Raw genomic sequence first — 19,145 nt, 5'->3', positions numbered from 1 at the left:
GGCAAGATGGATTTAGAAAGTCAGTAAAATGGTAGAGATTAGTCACTACATTAAGTACACACTGATTAAATATAATGCATTTTTTCCTTTTCCTTTTGCCTTTCAATTATTTATTTTAAAATACTTCAAATAATACAGAAAAGCATAAAGAAGAGTCCAATGAGGCCACGTAGATTTAACAACTTTTAATACCACACCATATTCACTGCATATGTATTTATTTATATATGTATATATATAAATATAGTCATATATACAATTTTCTTAAAAGCAGAGGGTGGATACATTACTATCAATTAACATAGATTTTATGCCAAGGATCATAACGTGAGGAAAGGGGCTGGGTGCTGGCATCCCATATGGGCACCAGTTCATGTCCTGTCTGCTCCACTTCCAATCCAGCTCCCTGCTAATGTGCCTAGGAAAGCAGTGGAAGATCGTCCAAGTATTTTGGTCCCTGCCACTCACACAGGAGAACAGGAAGAAGCTCCTGGCTCCCAGCTTCAGCCTGGCTAGTCCCAGCCATTGTAGCCATTTGGGGAGTGAACCTTCTCTCTGTCTTTCAAACAAATAAATAAATCTTTTTAAAAATATTTATTCATTTATTTGAGACGTAGAGTTACAGACAGAGAGAGGGAGAGACAGAAAAGTCTTACATCTGCTGGTTCACTCCTTAGATGGCTGCAAAGGCCAGAGCTGGGCCAATCCAAAGCCAGGAGCCAGGAGTTTCCTCCGGGTCTCCCATGTGGATGCAGGGACCCAAGGACTTGAGCCATCCTCCGCTGCTTTCCTAGGTGCATTAGCAGGGAGCTGGATCAGAATTGGAGCAGCTGGGACTCGAACCGGCACCTATACAGAATGCCGGCACCACAGACAGAGGCTTACCCCACTACAACACAGCATGGGCCCTAAATAAATAAATCTTTAAAAAAAAAAGTGAGGAAATAAATTTATTATTAAATAAGGTTATAATTCAGTGAATATAATCTTTACAAATATCCATGTACCAAATAATATGGCATCCACACATTTTTTTAATACTGTGTGTATTTTAACTTCCACGTAAGAGAGAAAACACATGGAAAGTTACTTTCTGAGTCTGGCTTATTTCACTTAGCATAGTGATCAACAGTTCTACCCATTTTGTTGCAGATGTCAGGATTTCATTAGTTTTTATGGCTAAGTAATATTCCATCAGGTGTACATACCACAATGTCATTATCCAGTCATCAGCTGATGGACAACCAGGTTGATTCCATGTTTTTGCTATTGTGAATTGGGCTGCAAAAAATGCGGGAGCACAGGTATCTCTTTCATATGCTGGCCTTTTTTTATTTATTTATTTATTTTTATATATTCCCAGAAATGGGATGGCTGAGTCACACGGCTGATCTAGTTTTCACTTTCTGAGGACTCTCCACACTGTTTTCCATAATGGCTGCATCAATTGGCATTCCCACCAACAGTGTACTAGAGTTCCTTTTTTTCTCCCAGTCTTACCATTTGCAATTTTTTGACTTCTGAGTAATAGCCATTCTAACTGGATTGAGATGATACCTCACTGTGGGTTCTGTTTGCATTTCCCTGATTGCTAGTGATCCTGAGCAGTGTTTCATACGTCTGTTGGCCATCAGTATTTCTTCTTTGGAAAGTTATCTTTTCAGATCCTTTGCCTATTTCTTAACTGGATTATTTGTTTTACTGGTGCTGAATTTCTTGAGCTCCTCATGTATTCTGGACCTATCCTTTATCAGATGCATTATGAGTATTTTCTCCATTCTGTCAGCTGTCTCTTCACTCTGTTGTTTTCCTCGCTGTGAAGAAGCTTCTTAGTTTGATATAATACCACTCATCTATTCCTGCTTTTATTACCTGTGCTTTCAGGGACTTATCCAAAACGCACTGCCTAGACTAGTATCTCGGAGTGATTCCCCTATGTTTTTCTCTAGTAGTTTCATGCTTTCAGGTCCATTTTGATCCATTTGAAGTGTTTTTATTTATTTATTTTTACTTTTATGCAGAAGGCAGAGAGACAGAGAAGGAGGAACAGAGAGAGATTTTCCATTAGTTGGTTCACTCCCCAAATGGCCAAAGCCAGGAACCCAAAACTCCATCCAGATCTTCCACAAGGATGGCAGGGGCAGAAGCACTTGACCGCCTGCCTTCACAGGTGCACTGGCAGGGACCTGGATCAGAAGCTGAGCAGCTGGGACTCAAACTGGCATTCCGATAAGGGATGACAGCATCACGCTACCACACAACACTGGATCCTGAGTTGATCTCTGTACAGGGTGTGGGGCAGGGGGTCTTATTTCAAACTTCCACATGTGGAAATCCAATTTTCCCAACATTTATTGAAGAGACTGTCTTTTCTCTAGGGAATGTTTTTAGTACATTTATCAAAGACAAGATGGTTGTAAGATGGGTAAATTAAATTCTGGGGTTTCTATCCTGTTTCATGTGTGTCTATTTGTAGGTCAGTATCATGCTGTTTTGGTTATAAATCTAGTATTGTGATGACTCCAGTTTTGATTTTATTGTTCAAGATTTCTTTGGTAAAAGCTCCACATGAATTTTAGGATTTTTTTTCTACTTCTACAAAGAATGTCAATGGTATTTTCATGAGGACTGCACTTAATCTATAAATTGCTTTTGGTAGTATGCATATTTTGATAATATTAATTCTGCAAATCCCTGAACATAGGCTTGTTTCCATTTTCTTGTGTCTTCTTCTACTTCTTTCATTATTGTTTTGTAATTTTCATTGTGGTGGTCTTTCACACCCTTAGTTCAATGTATCCAAATGTGTTTTTTTTTTTTTTTTGGTAAAGATTTATTTTATTTATTTGAAATACAGAGTTATAGAGAAAGGTAGAGACAGAGAGGTCTTCCATCAGCTGGCTCACTCCCCAGATGGCTGCATTGGCTGGAGCTGTACCGATCCGAAGCCAGGAGCAGAGCCTCTTCTGGGTCTCCCATGTGGGTGCAGGGGCCCAAGCACTCAGGCCATCTTCCACTGTTTTCCCAGGCCATAGTAGAGACCTGGATCGGAAGAGCGGCAGCCCGGACTAGAACCGGTGCCCATATGTGATGCCTGCGCCTCAGGCCAGGGTTTTAACCCACTGCGCCACAGTGCCGGCCCCCAAATGTTTTTAATATTTTTACAGCTACTGTTAATGTAATTTTAAGTTCTTTCTCAGTCTGGCCATTGTTAGTGTATAAAACTGCTACTGATTTTTTTCTGTGTCGATTTTGTATCCTAAAATTTTGCTGATTTCTTTAATCAAATCTAATAGTCTCTTGGTGTCCCTCAAAGAATTTTTTAAACAGACAAAATATATGAATCCACAGTGTTTAAATACTGGACATCTTGGCAGCCCAGAACAAGGAATCCTGAGCAAGTAGAAAAGATGAGGCCGAGCCACAACCGCCAGGCTTACTGCCTGTAGGGAGCGCGAAGCACAGAGGTGCAGAATCCAAAGAAAGCTCAAGGCCTTGGAGATGGAGTGGAGAACCTGGGGAGCCTAAGGCAGCGACACTTCACGGACAGAGCGCTGGAGAATCTATGCGGAGTACATGGGGAACAAAAAGTTCAGTGAGAAGGGGGGAGGCTCTCTGCTCAGATTAGCTGAGGATTTCCCTCTTTAGCTGAGTGCCATTTAGCACAAGAGTGTGAAGGAACAGCCAGCCAAGAAGAGGGAAAGAACTACCTGAAGGAAGCAGGAGGAACAACTGCCAGAATACACATACAGAGCCCAGAACAGTTTGTCTACCAACAAGGCAGAGTGGGAACCCCTCACAGTCCACAAACACCAGGTCAGCTACTCAGAAGAGCAGCCAGGGCCAGCGCTGTGCTGCGGTGGGTTTAGCTGCTACTCGCAATGCCGGCATCCCATCCGGCATCCCATATCGGCACCAGCTCAAATAGCAGCTCCACGTAGGATCCCACTCCCTATTAATGGGCCTGGGGAAACAACAGAAGACTGCCCAAGTGTGTGGGTCCCTGCCACTCACATGGGAGACCAGGATGAAGCTCTTGGCTCCTGACTTTGGTCTAGTCCAGCCCTGGCCATTGTGGCCATCTGAGAATGAACCAGGAATGGCAGATCTCTTTCTTTCTCTCTCTCTCTCTCTCTCTCTCTGTAACTCCTTCAAATAAAATAAATAAATCTTTAAGAATGAAAGAAAGTGAGAGAACAACACAAGAAAGGGAGATAATATTTGGGCAGTATTTGGAAAGTAATTACCAGATAAAGGAATTGTATCAACGATATGTAAAGAACACTTACTACTCAACACACAGACAACCACCACAGCTGAGAGCAGCAATACACTTGTATAGAGCTTCCTCCAAAGGTAACATTCAGATCCCAGTGAAAGAAGGGGCCGTCAAAGGAGGAGGTGCCTTTCTCTGAAGGGAGAGAGAACTTCCATTGTGATTATGGCCCTGTCTAAATAATGTCCAACTTTGTGGACTCAAAAGGCTTCCATAGCCTTGGCAGCTCATGACAAGAGCTTCGGGTGATCACTGATGTCATAAACAAGAGTGTCAATTGTTAAATCAACAACGGGAGTCACTGTGCACCTGCTCCCCATGTAGGATCACTGTCCTTAATGTGTTGTACTATGAGATTTAACAGTAAAACTTGTCTTTAAACAGTACTTTATATTTTGTTGTGTCTGTGTGAGTGCAAACTGTTGAAATCTTAGTATAGAGTTGATCTTCTGTATATAAAGAAAAGTAAAAATAAATCTTTTTTTTTTTTTTTTTTTTTTGACAGGCAGAGTGGACAGTGAGAGAGAGAGACAGAGAGAAAGGTCTTCTTTTTTCCGTTAGTTCACCCTCCAATGGCCACTGTGGCCAGCGCGCTGTGGCCGGTGCACCATGCTGATCCGAAGGCAGGAGCCAGGTGCTTCTCCTGGTCTCCCATGCGGGTGCAGGGCCCAAGCACTTGGGCCATCCTCCACTGCACTCCCTGGCCACAGCAGAAAGCTGGACTGGAAGAGGAGCAACTGGGGCAGAATCCGGCGCCCCGACCAGGACTAGAAACCCGGGGTGCTGGCACCGCAGGCGGAAGATTAGCCTATTGAGCCGTGGCGCTGGCCAAAAATGAATCTTAATGTAGAATGGGATGGGAGAGGGAGTAGGAGGTGGGACAGGAGTGGGGGTGGGAGGGAGGGTATGAGGGTAAGAACTGCTATATTTCAAAAGCTGTAACTATGAAATTTATATTTATTAAATAAAAGCTTTCTATAAAAAATACAACATACAAAAAGCCCACAGTCATCTGAAATCATGCTCAACATAAAAGCAAATCAAAAGCACAATGCAGTATCACTTCACAATGGCTATAATTAGAAAGACAGCTAACAGGTTTGTGGAAGACAGAGAAGAACTGGAATCCTCCCACACTGCTGGTGGGAATGTAAAACGGTACAGCCACTCTGGAAGAGTCTGGCAGTTTTGTAAAAAGGCAAACATATATTTACCATATGTTCTAGCCATTCTAATCTTAGGTATTTCTCAAGAGAAATAAAAGCATGAGTCCATAAAAAGACTTATACATAAATATTCCTAGTAGCTTTGGTTGTAAGCCATCAGTAACTAGAGAAAACTTTAATGTTGACAAACACGTGAGTGGATATATCCATATAAAAGAATATCATTTGGGAGTAAGAAAGGATGAACTATTGACAAACACATCAACATGGATAGATATAAAAAATATTTATGCTGGCCGGCGCCATGGCTCACTAGGCTAATCCTCTACCTGCGGTGCTGGCACTCCAAGTTCTAGTCCCAGTTGGGGCGCCGATTTTATCCTGGCTGCTCCTCTTCCAGTCCAGCTCCCTGCTGTGGCCCAGGAAGGCAGTAGAGGATGGCCCAAGTGCTTGGGACTTCCACCCACATGGGAGACCAGGAGGAAGTGCCTGGCTCCTGGCTTCGAATCGGCACAGTGCACCGGCCCTGGCAGCCATTTGCGGGGTGAACCAACGGAGGGAAGACCTTTCTCTCTGTCTCTCTCTCTCACTGTCTAACTCTGCCTGTCAAATAAATAAATAAATATATATATATATATATATATATATATATATATATATGCCGAGTAAATGAACACAATTCCCCCTCAAAAAAAAAAAAAAGTAAGTACTGTATGATTCCCTGTATATAAACTTCTAGAAAATGCAAGTTAGTCTGCAGTGACAGAAGATCAGCGGCTGTTCAGGGACTCTTAAAGTCAGAGGAGATAGGGCAATGGAATAGAAGAAAACTTGGGGGTAGTTATTCTGGCTGTGGTGATGGTTTCACAGGGAGATGCACAAGACAAAATTCATCAAATTATACATTTTAAATATGCAAAATGTGTTATAAGTAAATTATCCTATCTCAGAAAGCTGAAAGTATGAAAACCAAAATTAATTTTTCTCTAACAATCCACATATCACTAGGGTGACTGTACATCCCTGTTTGCCCAAAAAAGACCTGTTTACAAAACCTGCTGCGCTGGAACTCCATCTACTAGTGCGCCCATCACTCACAAAAAGTGAGTATTTGGCCTAGCAATTACCAGGCCAGTTGGGGTGTTCATATCTCATATTGGAGTGCTTAGGTTCAAGTCCCACCACCACTCCGGACTACAACTTCCTGCTAATGCAAACCCTGGGAGGCTGTAGGCTCACGTAATTGGGTCCTAACACCTATGTAGCAAACATAGATTTAATTACAAGCTCCCAGCTTCAGTCTGGCCCAGCACTACCTGTTGCAGGCATTTGGAACCAGCAAACCAGTGAACCAGCAAACAGGAGATCTCTGTGACTGTCTCTCAAATAAACAAAATAAACAATAAAGAGAAATTTACATGATCACATTATACACAAGCTTCAGCGCACAGTAAAAAAGTAAATCAGGCCGGCGCCGCGGCTCACTAGGCTAATCCTCTGCCTTGCGGCGCCGGCACACCAGGTTCTAGCCCCGGTCAGAGCGCCGGATTCTGTCCCGGTTGCCCCTCTTCCAGGCCAGCTCTCTGCTGTGGCCAGGGAGTGCGGTGGAGGATGGCCCAAGTCCTTAGGCCCTGCACCCCATGGGAGACCAGGAGAAGTACCTGGCTCCTGCCATCGGATCAGCGCGGTGCGCCAGCCACAGGGCGCCAGCCGCGGCAGCCATTGGAGGGTGAACCAACGGCAAAAGGAAGACCTTTCTCTCTGTCTCTCTCTCTCACTGTCCACTCTGCCTGTCAAAAAAAAAAAGTAAATCAAATTCAAAAAATGCTATATCAAATAGAACGATGTCAATAAACTAAAAAACACTAAACATTTATCTTGTTTTTCCTCAAATAAACTATAAAAAAGTAAGCCAACAGCTGATTAAAGAAAGCTTTTCTTTACAGAAAAATCACAGCTAATAAACACATTACAGCTCTGGGCAATGATCAGCAACTTCTGCAAAAATCATCAGACAAAAATCTGTCAGGGAACTTTATAACAGATGGTTTAGGCTGGCCAATACCTGAACACACGATCAATCCTTTTTTGTTGTTGTTTTTCAAGATTTATTTACTTGAAAAGCAGAGTTACAAGGAGGGAGAGACAGTGTGAGAGACCTCCCATCTACTGGTTCACTCCCCAAATGGTTGTAACAGCCAGAGAGGGCTGGGTCAGGCCAAAGACAGGAACCAGGAGCTTCTTCCTGGTCTCCTACATGGACGTCAGAGGCCCCAGCACTTGGGCCATCTTCTGTTGCTTTCCCAGGCACATCAGAGGGAAGCTAGATTGGAAGCGGAGCAGACAGATATGAACTGGCACCCGTATGGGATGCTGGTGTCACAAAAAGCGAACAACCAGGGGTGAGGATTGACACAGTGGTTAAGACTCCCCGTGCCATGTCAGAGTGCATGAGACTGAGTCCCAACTCTGCTTCCAATTCTAGCTTCCTGCTAATGTGCGCCCTGGGAGGTAGCAGACGATGGTTCAAGTAGTAGGGCCCATGCCACCTACTTGGGAAATCCAGATGGGGTTCCAGGCTCCTGGCTTTGGTCTGGCCCAGCCCTAGTTGCTGTGAGCACTGAGGGAGTGAACCTCTGTCCGTTTGCATTTCAAATAAATAAACATGAAATAATTTTTTAAAAAGCAAACAACCAGTCATTATCTACCTTTTGATGTGACAAAGAAGCAAAGCTCACAGTCAGGAAGGTAAACTCTAAAAGAATTAGCCACAATAGCTACCTGCAGTCGCTTCTAGGGAGGGAAAAACGCAGGATGGAAACAAATTGCTCTTCTTTGTAAAACTTCATAGAACTATTTGATTCTACTGCCACATACAGACTTCCAATTGGGATACAATTCTGCATATCATACTGTGTACCCTTGCCCTTCTCACTCCTTTTTAGTGTCTTCACAAAGCTATGCCACTAACACCAGAATCTGATCCCAGAACCTGCTCATCGCCTAAAAAGAAACCCCGTACTCGTCCACAGTTCTCCCCCTGCCACCGGCCTCTGGCAACCATGACCGACTCTGTCGCCACCAATCTGTTCCTCTGGACGCCTCACGAAAACAGGATCAGACAAGAGCTACACAGAGGCTTTGAGTTAAAGCTTCATGAATGAAAGACTTTCATTTAAAAATCAGAATCGCTAGAGGATGAACTGCAGCCTACTAGGAGGTAAGCGGGGAAACCACAGGAAAGGAGCAGTCGGTACGCACTGAATCCACTTAGCTCCAGACTCGAAGCAGGCATGCGTGTGGGGACGACGGTCACAGTACACAATGTAAACAAGACAAGTCAGATAAAAGGGGGAGAGAAAGGGACACGGGAGGTGGGAGACAGCATAAGCACAATGATGGTCTCATATTTTAGAGTTTTAGGCCAAAATACTTAACAGAAAATTGAAAAAAAAAATCAAAGGAGTTATAAGCAATATTCAAAGGTCTAAGAGTTAACCTGGCAAAGAAACAATCAACCAAACTGGACAGTGACTGTGGAGGAGGAAGGAGATGGGAAGGAGAAACAGACAAAGTCTGCCGATGCTCAGTTTTTAGATGAAAGAAGACCAAAAAATGACTAAATGCCAGAGAAAGCCACAAAGGCACCCACGAGAACAAAAACACAGCAGCAACACACATTAAAGGAAGCTAACACAGAACATATAGCACAAAATAAACAGAAGCAATAAAAACAGAAAGCGTAAGAGAGCAAAACTAAGCCCAGGCACATCTGGCTGAATCCCTCCATTAAAAGAAAGCTTGTCAGACGGGATCACACACCGGCACACACAGACTAACCACCCATTTCATCACTTCCAAGACGTCTATTTGGTCACATGCCAGCCTCTGCCATATTGAGGCAGGCTCTGTAACTGCTGTGGCGTGGTTTGACTGCCCACGAGCAAACGTGGTCCCAGCTCCCCATGCTGTCATGTCCTCACGTCAGAACTGTGGGAACTACGACGGAGAGTCAGCTGCACTGCCCTGGGTTCAGCACCTCAGTACCCCAGCATGCGCGCAACGGGGCCCGCAGCAACAACCAAGGGCGTCCCAGGACCTGAGGAAGGGAGGTCCCACAGACAGAGGGAGCGGCGGCAGGTCTCCCTAGTCAGTGCGCTCAGGACTTCCTATCTCAGCTCTCTAAGAAACCGGAGTTCCAGGCAACCAGCGGCTGACGGCGCGACTCCCCCAGCACCAGGAACGGCGTTCCACTATTTTTAAAAGAAAAAGAACACTGCTAAGCGAACCCCCACTTAGACACTACAGCTGTGCGCCTGTCGGTTACCTGTTCCTTCAGCTTTCCACACTGCCCTTCAGAAAGCTTTATTGCTAGTTTATTAACCTTTTTCTCTGACAAAAGATAAGCTGAGATCTTGTGCGGATTCTCTTCTCAAAGTCACCACACAGTCATTCAGCTCCACTGCTTTCGATCTAACTTTCAGACATAAGGCTTTTCAAAGGCTTGGGAGGAAGAACAGGAGAGTGAGGCCTCAGGATTCCTCCGGCTCCCTCCGTAAGCGCATTTGCGACACAGACCCTGGGGGAGAGGAATTCACTGTGCCTCGTGGCTCAGCATGATTCACAAACTGCAGGCTAGCATTTGGAAATGTCATTTTTATTGATTTCCATTTGATGTTGCATTTGCCTTTCCTGGAGTACACAAATTATGTTTATGGCATTTCTCTAATAGCAGACCTTGAAAATCTAAGTTTAAATGAGCTCTGAAAAAATATATAACCAAATGAAATATCCAACTAAACAAAACTATCTGGATACACATAAATTAATGCTGATTTTAGCACTCAAATATATCTTCCCTAACACTCCATAGGTCACAAGAAGGGTGCAAACATACTACATAATGGAATAATAACACATTTCAGAGTCTAACAGGCAGCTAACAACAGTAAGGAGAAAGCAAATCTCAGGTACAAAATATAAATCTGTCAACTCACCACCTATAAAACATAAAGCATCCCTCAAAGAGTGAGATTAGAAAAATGAACATCAAACCCATTCTATAAACCTAGGAATCTGTGAAGCACTGCCAGTCCATAATAAAAATCCGGTAACAAAGGACAATTTATCTTGCTAGCACCCATCCTTCCTTTCTAAAGATTTCTAGAACAAATTAGTCAGTGAAAAGCTACTGTTACTCACAATAAGAGGTGAAGTTTGGGTTACACACTAGGTTTAAAGTTTAAATGTAGTTTGCTACTTTCAAATAGCCATTATTCAATAAGCCAACTTATAGATGAGCTGTACAGAATTAAATCACCCACATTAGAAGACAACGACCCTCTCAGGTAACAGGACCTCATCCTTAGGTCTGTGTCCACACAAGGAAGAAACGTAAGTCTTAAACAACAGTCCTACTAACAGAGCAAGGAATGGGTTGAGCTTTTGTTTAAAAAAAAGAAGAAAGAAAAAAGCCAACAGGTTAATAGGAATTCCTTATCTTGTGGCACTGAAAATTTTTAGAGAAATTACTGATTTAAAACTTTTTAAAATTTTTTAAAAGAGATTCACTGACTTATTTGAAAATCAGAGTTAATGAGAAAGAGAAAAAAAATCTTCCATCTGCTAGTTCACTCCCCAAATGGCCTCAAATGCTGGGTCTGGGCCAGGCCAAAGCAATAATCCTGGAATTCCACCCTGGGTCTCCCACAGAGGTGCAGGGACCCAAGCACTTGGGCCATCCTTTGCTGCTTTCCCAGACACATCAGCAGGAAGATGGATCAGAAGTGGAGCAGCCGGACTAGGCACAGTGCCAACCTGGGATGCAGCCATCACAGGTGCAGCTTAACCTGCTGCACCACAAGGCCAGCCCCTTATTTCAAACTTAAAAAAATATATTTATTTATTTATTCATTTATTTGAGAGAGAGAACTCTCATCCCTTGGTTCCCTCCCCAAATGCCTGCAATGGCCCTGATCCAGGGGACAAGAAGCTGAAGCTGGGAATTCAATCCCAGTCTCCCACATGGGTGGTAGGAAACCAATCATTTGAGCCATCGCCACTGCCTCCCAGGGTCTGCATTAGCAGAAAGCTCGAGTTAGGAGCAGAGCCGGGCACGGAATCCAGGTGCTCCCATACAGGGTTCGGGCATCTTAACCACTATCGTAGCCATTAGGACAAATGCCTGCCTCAGATTTCAAAATCTTCCTCCACAAGGAACATTATAAAGCATGGAAGGATCAATTACAAGTTGATGCAGTGACATAAGCGATACTGCATTTCCGAAAGCCTGAACTTCTACCCATCTTCCAAAACCTGTTCAAGCACCATGTCTTCAGACAGTCCTGACCAGCGGACGCACACCCGAGTCCCACTGCTTACTTTGCAGAGCATCTAGTCCTTCCTGTAATACTGTCAACACTTACCACAGGCTGCTTCATACGGATAACCTTTAGGCACGTCTCAGCTCCACGCCAGCATTTTAGTTGTTTCACAAGGATTGTCATAAAACGGAAACTTGGGGCAGGTGTGTGGTACAGTAGTTAAGTTGGCAACTGAGAAACCCACACCCCATATCGAGGTGCCTGTTTCAAGTCCCAGCCACTCTGCTTCCAATCCAACTTCCTACAAACGTGTACCAGGGGACACAGCAGGTGATGGCTCAAGTACTTGAGTCCCGACCACCCGCACAGGAGAACCCAGACAGGACTGAGTTCCATGCTTTGCACTGGCCCAGCCATGGTTACTGTGGGCACTTCGGGGTGAACCAATAGATTGAAGATCTCTTTTCAGCTGACTCTCTACCTTCCAAATTAAATGAAAACAAATAACTTTTTAATGAAATCTTATTTCTCAATAGCAACTGAGACCAGAATCATCTTCTTTTAAAGAGAAAAAAGATTTATTTATTTATTTATTTGACAGGTCAAGTTACAAAAAGTGAGAGGCAGAGACAGAGAGAAAGATCTTCCCTCCATTGGCTCACTCCCCAATTGGCCGCAATGGCTGGAGCTGCGCCGATCCGAAGCCAGGAACCAGTGCTTCTTCCTGGTCTCCCAAGCGGGTGCAGGGCCCAAGGACTTGGGTCATCCTCCACTGCCTTCCCAGGCCACAGCAGAGAGCTGGACTGGAAGAGGAGCAGCCAGGACTAGAACCGGCACCCATATGGGATGCCGGCACCCATACAGGATGCCGGCGCCACAGGCGGAGGATTAACTTACTGTGCCACAGACCGAAGTCAGGAGCCTAAAACTCAATCTGGGTCTGCCACATGGATGAGCCCTCTTCCTCTGCCTGGCTGCTCTGCTTCTGATCCAGCTTCCTGCTAATACACCTGGGAAGGCAGTAGATGGCCCAAGTGCTTGGCTGCCTGCCACCCCTATGAGACCAGGATGGATTTCCCAGTGACCGGCTTCAGCCTGTCCCAGACTTGGCTATTGTGGCTATTCGGGAAGTCTATCAGGGGATGGAAGACAGATCTCTCCCCACCCCCCAACCCATCTCTCTCTGTTGCTGCCTTTCTTTCTTTCCTTTTTTTTGGACAGGCAGAGTTAGACAGTGAGAGAGAGACAGAGAGAAAGGTCTTCCCTCCATTGGTTCACCCCGCAGATGGCCGCTACGGCCGGCGCGCTACGTCGATCCGAAGCCAGGAGCCAGGTGCCTCCTCCTGGTCTCCCATGCGGGTGCAGGGCCCAAGCACTTGGGCCATCCTCCACTGCCTTCCGGGGCCACAGTAGAGAGCTGGACTGGAAGAGGAGCAACAGGGACAAATTCTGGCGCCCCAACTGGGACTAGAACCTGGTGTGCCGGCGCCACAGGTGGAGGATTAGCCTAGTGAGCCACGGCGCCGGACCTACCTTTCTTTTTTTATTGACAGGCAGAGTGGACAGTGAGAGAGAGAGACAGAGAGAAAGGTCTTCCTTTGCCGTTGGTTCACCCTCCAATGGCCGCTGCAGCCAGCGCACCGTGCTGATCCAAAGCCAGGAGCCAGGTGCTTCTCCTGGTCTCCCATGTGGGTGCAGGGCCCAAGCACTTGGGCCATCCTCCACTGCACTCCCTGGCCACAGCAGAGAGCTGGCCTGGAAGAGGGGCAACCGGGACAGAATCCGGCGCCCCGACCGGGACTAGAACCCGGTGTGCCGGCGCTGCAAGGCGGAGGATTAGCCTAGTGAGCCGGGGAGCCAGCCAAGGCCCTACCTTTCAAATACATAAATCTTGGGTCCGGCGCTGTGGCATAGTGGGTAAAGCCGCTGCCTGCAGTGCTGGCATCCCATATGGGTGCCAGTTTTAGTCCCGGATGCCCCCCTTCTGATCCAGCTCTGTGCTATGGCCTGGGAAAGCAGTAGAAGATGGCCCAAGTCCTTGGGCCCCTGCAGCTGCGTGGGAGACCTGGAAGAAGCTCTTGGCTCCTGGCTTTGGGATCTGGCTTTGCCATCTGGGGAGTGAGCCAGCAGATGGAAGACCTCTCTCTCTCTCTCTCTCTCCCCCTCCTCACTCCCTCCCTCTCTATAACTCTGCCTTTCAAATAAATAAATAAGTTTTTTTTTTTTTTTAAAGATTTATCTTCTACTGCTTTCCCAGGCCATAGCAGAGAGCTGGATCGGAAGTGGAGCAGCTGGGTCTTGAACCGGCACCCATATGGGATACCAGTGCTTCAGGCCAGGGCGTTAACTCACTGCGCCACAGTGCCAGCCCCAGTAAATAAGTATTTTAAAAAATAGACCTAAATCTTTTTTTAAAAAATGGATGATAGGCCAGTACTGTGGCATAGTAGGTTAAATCTCCACCCGTGGCACCAGCATCCCACGTGGGCACCAGTTTGTATCCCGGCTGCTCCTATTCTGACCCAGCTCTGTGCTATGGCCTGGGAAAGCAGTGGAAGATGACCCAAGTCCTTGGGCCCCTGCACACACATGGGAGACCCGGAAGAAGCTCCTGGCTCCTGGCTTCAGATTGGCCCAGCTCCAGCCATTGCAGCCATCTACGGAGTGAACCAGAGGCTGGAAGACCTCTCTCTCTGTCTCTCCCTCTCTGTGTCTGTAATTCTGTCTCTCAAATAAATAAATAAACTTTGAAAAAAAATGGCTGATGGACTCAAGTAGGCATTTCTCTAAAGAAGACAAACACAAACAGCCCATAAGCATGTGAAAAGATGATCAACATCATTAGTAACAAGGGAAATAAAAATCAAAACCACAAGATACCAGTTTGCAAGTACCAGGATGGCTATAAGTAAAAAACAGCAAAAGCTAAGTGCTGGCAGGCTGTGGAGCAATGCCCGTACTCTGCTGGGGGGAATGTAGATGGGTGTAGCCACTGTGAGAAATGTTCCGGGGATTCCTCAAAAAACTAAACAGAATTACCATATAACCCAATAATGTCATTATGTACTCAGAGTGTATACCCAAAAGAATGGAAAACAGGGACTCAGATATTTGTATTTGGAAGTTGTTGCATTTTTCACAATGGCCACAAGGTATAAATGACACAAGAGCCCATCAACAGACAAGTGAATCAACAAAGCGTGCTTTATAACGAATACTATACAGTGTATACACTAGACAAAAAAAGGTGTGAAGTACTGACGTACATGCTAGCACACGGATCAGCCTTGAGAACATTATGCCAAAAGAAATAACGCAGACATAGAAAGACAAATACTGCAGAATTCCAATAACTGAGGCACTTGGACTGGCCAAATTCATAGCAACCAAAAGTAGACTAGAGGTCATCAGAGGCTATGCTACAGGAGGAATGGGTAAGTTACTCCCTAATGGTGACAGTTTCGTGCTTTTTTAAGATTTATTTATTTATTTATTTGAAAGTCAGAGTTACACAGAAAGAGGGAGAGACAGAGAACCAGACAGTCCACCTGCTGATTCTCTCTCCAGACAGCCACAACAGCAAGGCTGGACCAGGCTGCGGCAAGGAGCCTGGAACTCCATTTGGGCCTCCCACGTGGGTACAGGGGCCCAAGGACTTGGGCCATTTTCCACTGCTTTCTCAGGCACATCAGCAGGGAGCTGGATCTGAAATGGAGCAGCTGGGACTCGAACTACCACCCACATGGGATGCCAGCACTGCAACAGCAGCTTAACTCACCTCACTGGGAAGGTAATTAAGGCCACTGAACTGTACATTTTCAAATAATCAAAATGGCAAGGTTTATATTATGTATATTTGAGCACAATAAAAAATAAAAAAACGTAAGTAAACTTTAAGGCACAGACAAAGCCAACCAAGAAAGAAACACTGAGGCTAACACGGTGCAGAGAGATGACAGCATACGCATACCTGTCCACGCACTGCACTCGGGACAGGGGAGGCAGACATCTCCGGTTATGAGCTTCTCGGGCAGCAAGCCTAGCCTCTGACAACTGAAAAAGAGCACAAAACTCGCTGAGAAAAAACTAGCAAACGTGCTAACCTCCTAGGAAAACTGCTGTCACGTGCTGACATCGAGGATGTAGAAATTCAGGCAGCACAATGTGGAACACGAGTGCTCATTTCAGGGGAAAACAAAATTCAGAAAACAAGGACAAGAGGAGAGCACTTCAGGTAACACCCAACAAGGGAAAGGACTGAGAGACTGACGCACATGTGTTGGTCTTAACAATGCTTGGAAGAGTAGCATAATAAACTGAGCAACGCTGAAGATCCCTGGACAAAGTCTTCAGAAACTTTACTTGGGACTGAATCCAAGAGGACACAAAACTCATAACTGTACGTCTCGATGCCTTCACTGGTCACCCACGCTAGATAAAGGATGTTCAATGCAAATGTCCACAAAAACATGTTCTTCTACTACTTCCTCAATGATTATGACCTAGACTCTTTAGGGAGAGATCTGTGCAGTCCTTGCAAGCAGACTGCTATGAAATGAATGATGCCAACCCCCAAAATTCGCTTGTTGAAGCATAACCTCCAGTGTGATGGCTTAGCCTGAGCACCCCCAATCCAAAAACCCAGAACATTTCAGACGTCAAGAGTGGATTTCTGGATTAGGGGTGTTCAACCAGTGAAGATTATGCAAACATTCTAAAACTTCAAAAATCCAAAATCTAAACACTTTTGGCCCTAAGCATGTCAGATAAGGAATATTTATCTTGCATTTAGAGTAGGGCTTTGGAGAAGCAATTAGGTCATGAATAAGGGGCCCCTGTGTGTGGGATTAATACTCTTAGGAGAACTTTCTCTTTCCAGCCTCTCTCTCTGTGCCAAGCGAGGATAAAATGAGAAGAAAGCCATCTGCAAACCAGGCAGCCAGCCCTCAGTAGACACTACATCTGCCAGAAACTTCATCTTGGACTCTGCAGCCTCCAGACTGGGAGACACAAATGCTTGTTGGTTACGGCACCCGGTCTACAGCAGCCTGAGCTAAGACCCAGACCACCTGCCAGTCAATAGCAAGACCTCAGGAAATCTAAAGGGCAACTAGAACTTTTGAGAGAGGAAGAAGACATCATCACCAATGCTGAGTTAACACGACTCCAGTCTCCTGAAGCAAAACTCCTGGTATCTTTATCTACCTGAAGGCATTTATCTCATGTAACGTTCAATAAAGTTGACAAACCTTTTCATCTTCCCACTGAAAAAAATTACACTCTTTCCTGTCTCTACAGGCTGAGCAGGCGTAAAATCTCCGCGTTTCTTCCTTCCCTTGGATCACTTTTACAAACAGAAGAGTGGGTCCTAGTGCCAGAACAGGAAAAAACATGTCAAACAATTGCCTACATCAAATCCTTAGGAGTCACTGCCCCTAAAATGGGATTTGGTTTTATGCACAACATTTCGTAATTAAAGTCAACACTATTTCATGAACTCTTCTGTTGCGGTCACAACCTTCTGGCACAGACTACTTAGTACACGCCCATTTTTGAAAACCGGTCTCTCCAGAAGGAGAACGCCACCATCTGTCTAGCTCTGTCCGCGCTGTGACCGTCACGAACCGGGGTCCTGATGCTAAAGGGCAAGGAGGCGCCCTGAGAATCCAGCGCTCTCCATCTCCCTCGCGGTCATCTTTTCAGTGAAACCCTGAGCTTTAACTTGGACACACCCTCTCAAAGAGGAAAAGTGGGGCTCGTTTCCAGGCAAGAATCCATCGCATCCCACCCCTAACTCTTCTGTTTGATAAGACAGCAAACCAACAATGAAATCCCCGAGAACGCCTCTCCCTTGCATACGCTCTGCCCATTCCCCGCCCTGAAAACAGAGAGGTAACAGCACTGGAGCCAAAAGCACAACACTGGGGGACAGCAAACGCACTTCTGAGCTCCCCACGGCCCTGACGCCACAGCCCCGCAGCCAGGCTGGGCCCAAACACGGACCCACCGTGAGGGCAGAGCGGGGCGGGGGCGGCAGGATCCGAGGGAAACGCCACCTTCACTCCCCAGCTCCCCTGTCTCCCACTGCTCCCTTGTGCCTCCAAAACACCAAGCTGGTCCCTGGGGGCCGCCATCTTCCCGCCGCCGTCCCGAAAGCCTCAGTCCGAATCGAGGAGGAGGAGGAGAAAGAGCGGCGCCGAGCGTCCGAGGGCTCACAGCGCCCCCGCGCGCCTTGGAGGAATTGGCTCCCGCGGCCGCGGAGGCCACGCCCCGAAACCCAGGGCCCGGCCCTCCGGGGCTGCTCCGAAGCGGCCCCTAGCGGTAGGGCTGGCAGGCCGCACGTTGGACCTGCGCGGTGAGATCACCTGTGTTCTGTCTCGCTCTGAGTACCTGCGGTCTTCCGTAGCCCAGAGAGCAAAAACTGGGTCGGGATTTAAGTCCAAACCGGCAGCGCCACCACCAACAGCCGCTGAGAAACAGCGGGAACGGCTGCCGTGGCTGAAATGATGGAAACAGCCTCCTTTTGTCAGCGTCACAGCCACACTGTTCTCGGACTTCTGTGCAACGATTGTACGTTGCACACCCATGTAATTGCACACCCCTTGGCATTTAGGCATCAGAACGAAACTGTCCCTACTTGCCGATGGCGTGATTGTCTCTGCATAAAATTCTAAGGAATCTACATTTTTTAAAATTCCAGGGTTTTTTTTAAAGATTATTTATTTATTTATCTGACAGGTAGAGTTACAGACAGTGAGAGGGAGAGACAGAGAGAAAAGTCTTCCTGCCGTTGGTTCACCCCCAAAATGGCTGCTACGGCCGGAGCTATGCTGATCCGAAGCCAGGAGCCAGGTGCTTCCTCCTGGTCTCCCATGCGGGTGCAGGGCCCAAGCACTTGGGCCATCCTCCATTGCCTTCCCGGGCCACAGCAGAGAGCTGGCCTGGAAGAGGAGCAACCGGGACAGAATCTGGTGCCCATATGGGATTCCAGCGCTGAAGGCGTAGGATTAGCCAAGTGAGCCACGACGCTGGCCCTAAAAATTCCAGTTTAAAGTGAGTTCCACAAGGTTGCAGGATATGAAATAAGCATACATATATTTCTATATACAGACAATGATCACACGAACATTAAAATTAAAGATAGAATACCATCTATAGCTGTTCAAACAATCTACCACAATATGCAGGACTTGTGAACCGAAAACTACAAAATGCCAATTAAAGATAAGTCAAGGGGCCGGCACCGTGGTATAGTGGATAAGACCGCTGCCTGCAGTGCTGGCATCCCATATGGACGCCAGTTCGAGTCCCGGCTGCTCCACTTCCAATCCAGCTCTCTGCTACGACCTGGGAAAGCAGTAGAAGATGGCCCAAGTCCTT

At 46.2% G+C, this 19,145-nt stretch overlaps 1 protein-coding gene across 10 annotated transcripts in view; it reads right to left on the bottom strand.

Moving 5' to 3' along the window:
- ZCCHC4 (zinc finger CCHC-type containing 4) overlaps window positions 1–18,002 on the bottom strand; it is a 61,408-nt gene extending 43,406 nt beyond the window's left edge. For all 10 annotated transcript variants that reach the window (XR_001795666.4, XR_011386205.2, XM_089327023.1 and 7 more), the window contains exons 1-3: window positions 17,773–18,002; window positions 17,015–17,133; window positions 15,736–15,818 (exon numbers count right to left, since the gene is read on the bottom strand). Coding sequence is in view for 8 of the 10 variants with exons in the window: in XM_089327023.1 (XP_089183149.1) it covers window positions 15,736–15,818; window positions 17,015–17,133; window positions 17,773–17,899 (329 nt within the window). In the remaining 2 variants the exon portion in view is untranslated. The remainder of the gene's footprint in view (window positions 1–15,735; window positions 15,819–17,014; window positions 17,134–17,772) is intronic.
- Between the last annotated feature and the right edge of the window lie 1,143 nt (window positions 18,003–19,145).

The sequence above is a fragment of the Oryctolagus cuniculus genome, chromosome 2, assembly GCF_051225735.1.
Source record: "Oryctolagus cuniculus isolate XC-2025 breed Fujian yellow rabbit chromosome 2, ASM5122573v1, whole genome shotgun sequence".
In the NCBI taxonomy this organism is placed as follows: Eukaryota; Metazoa; Chordata; class Mammalia; order Lagomorpha; family Leporidae; genus Oryctolagus; species Oryctolagus cuniculus.
Note: the sequence above shows the minus strand (reverse complement) of the source record. Positions and strands in the feature narration are given on the sequence as shown.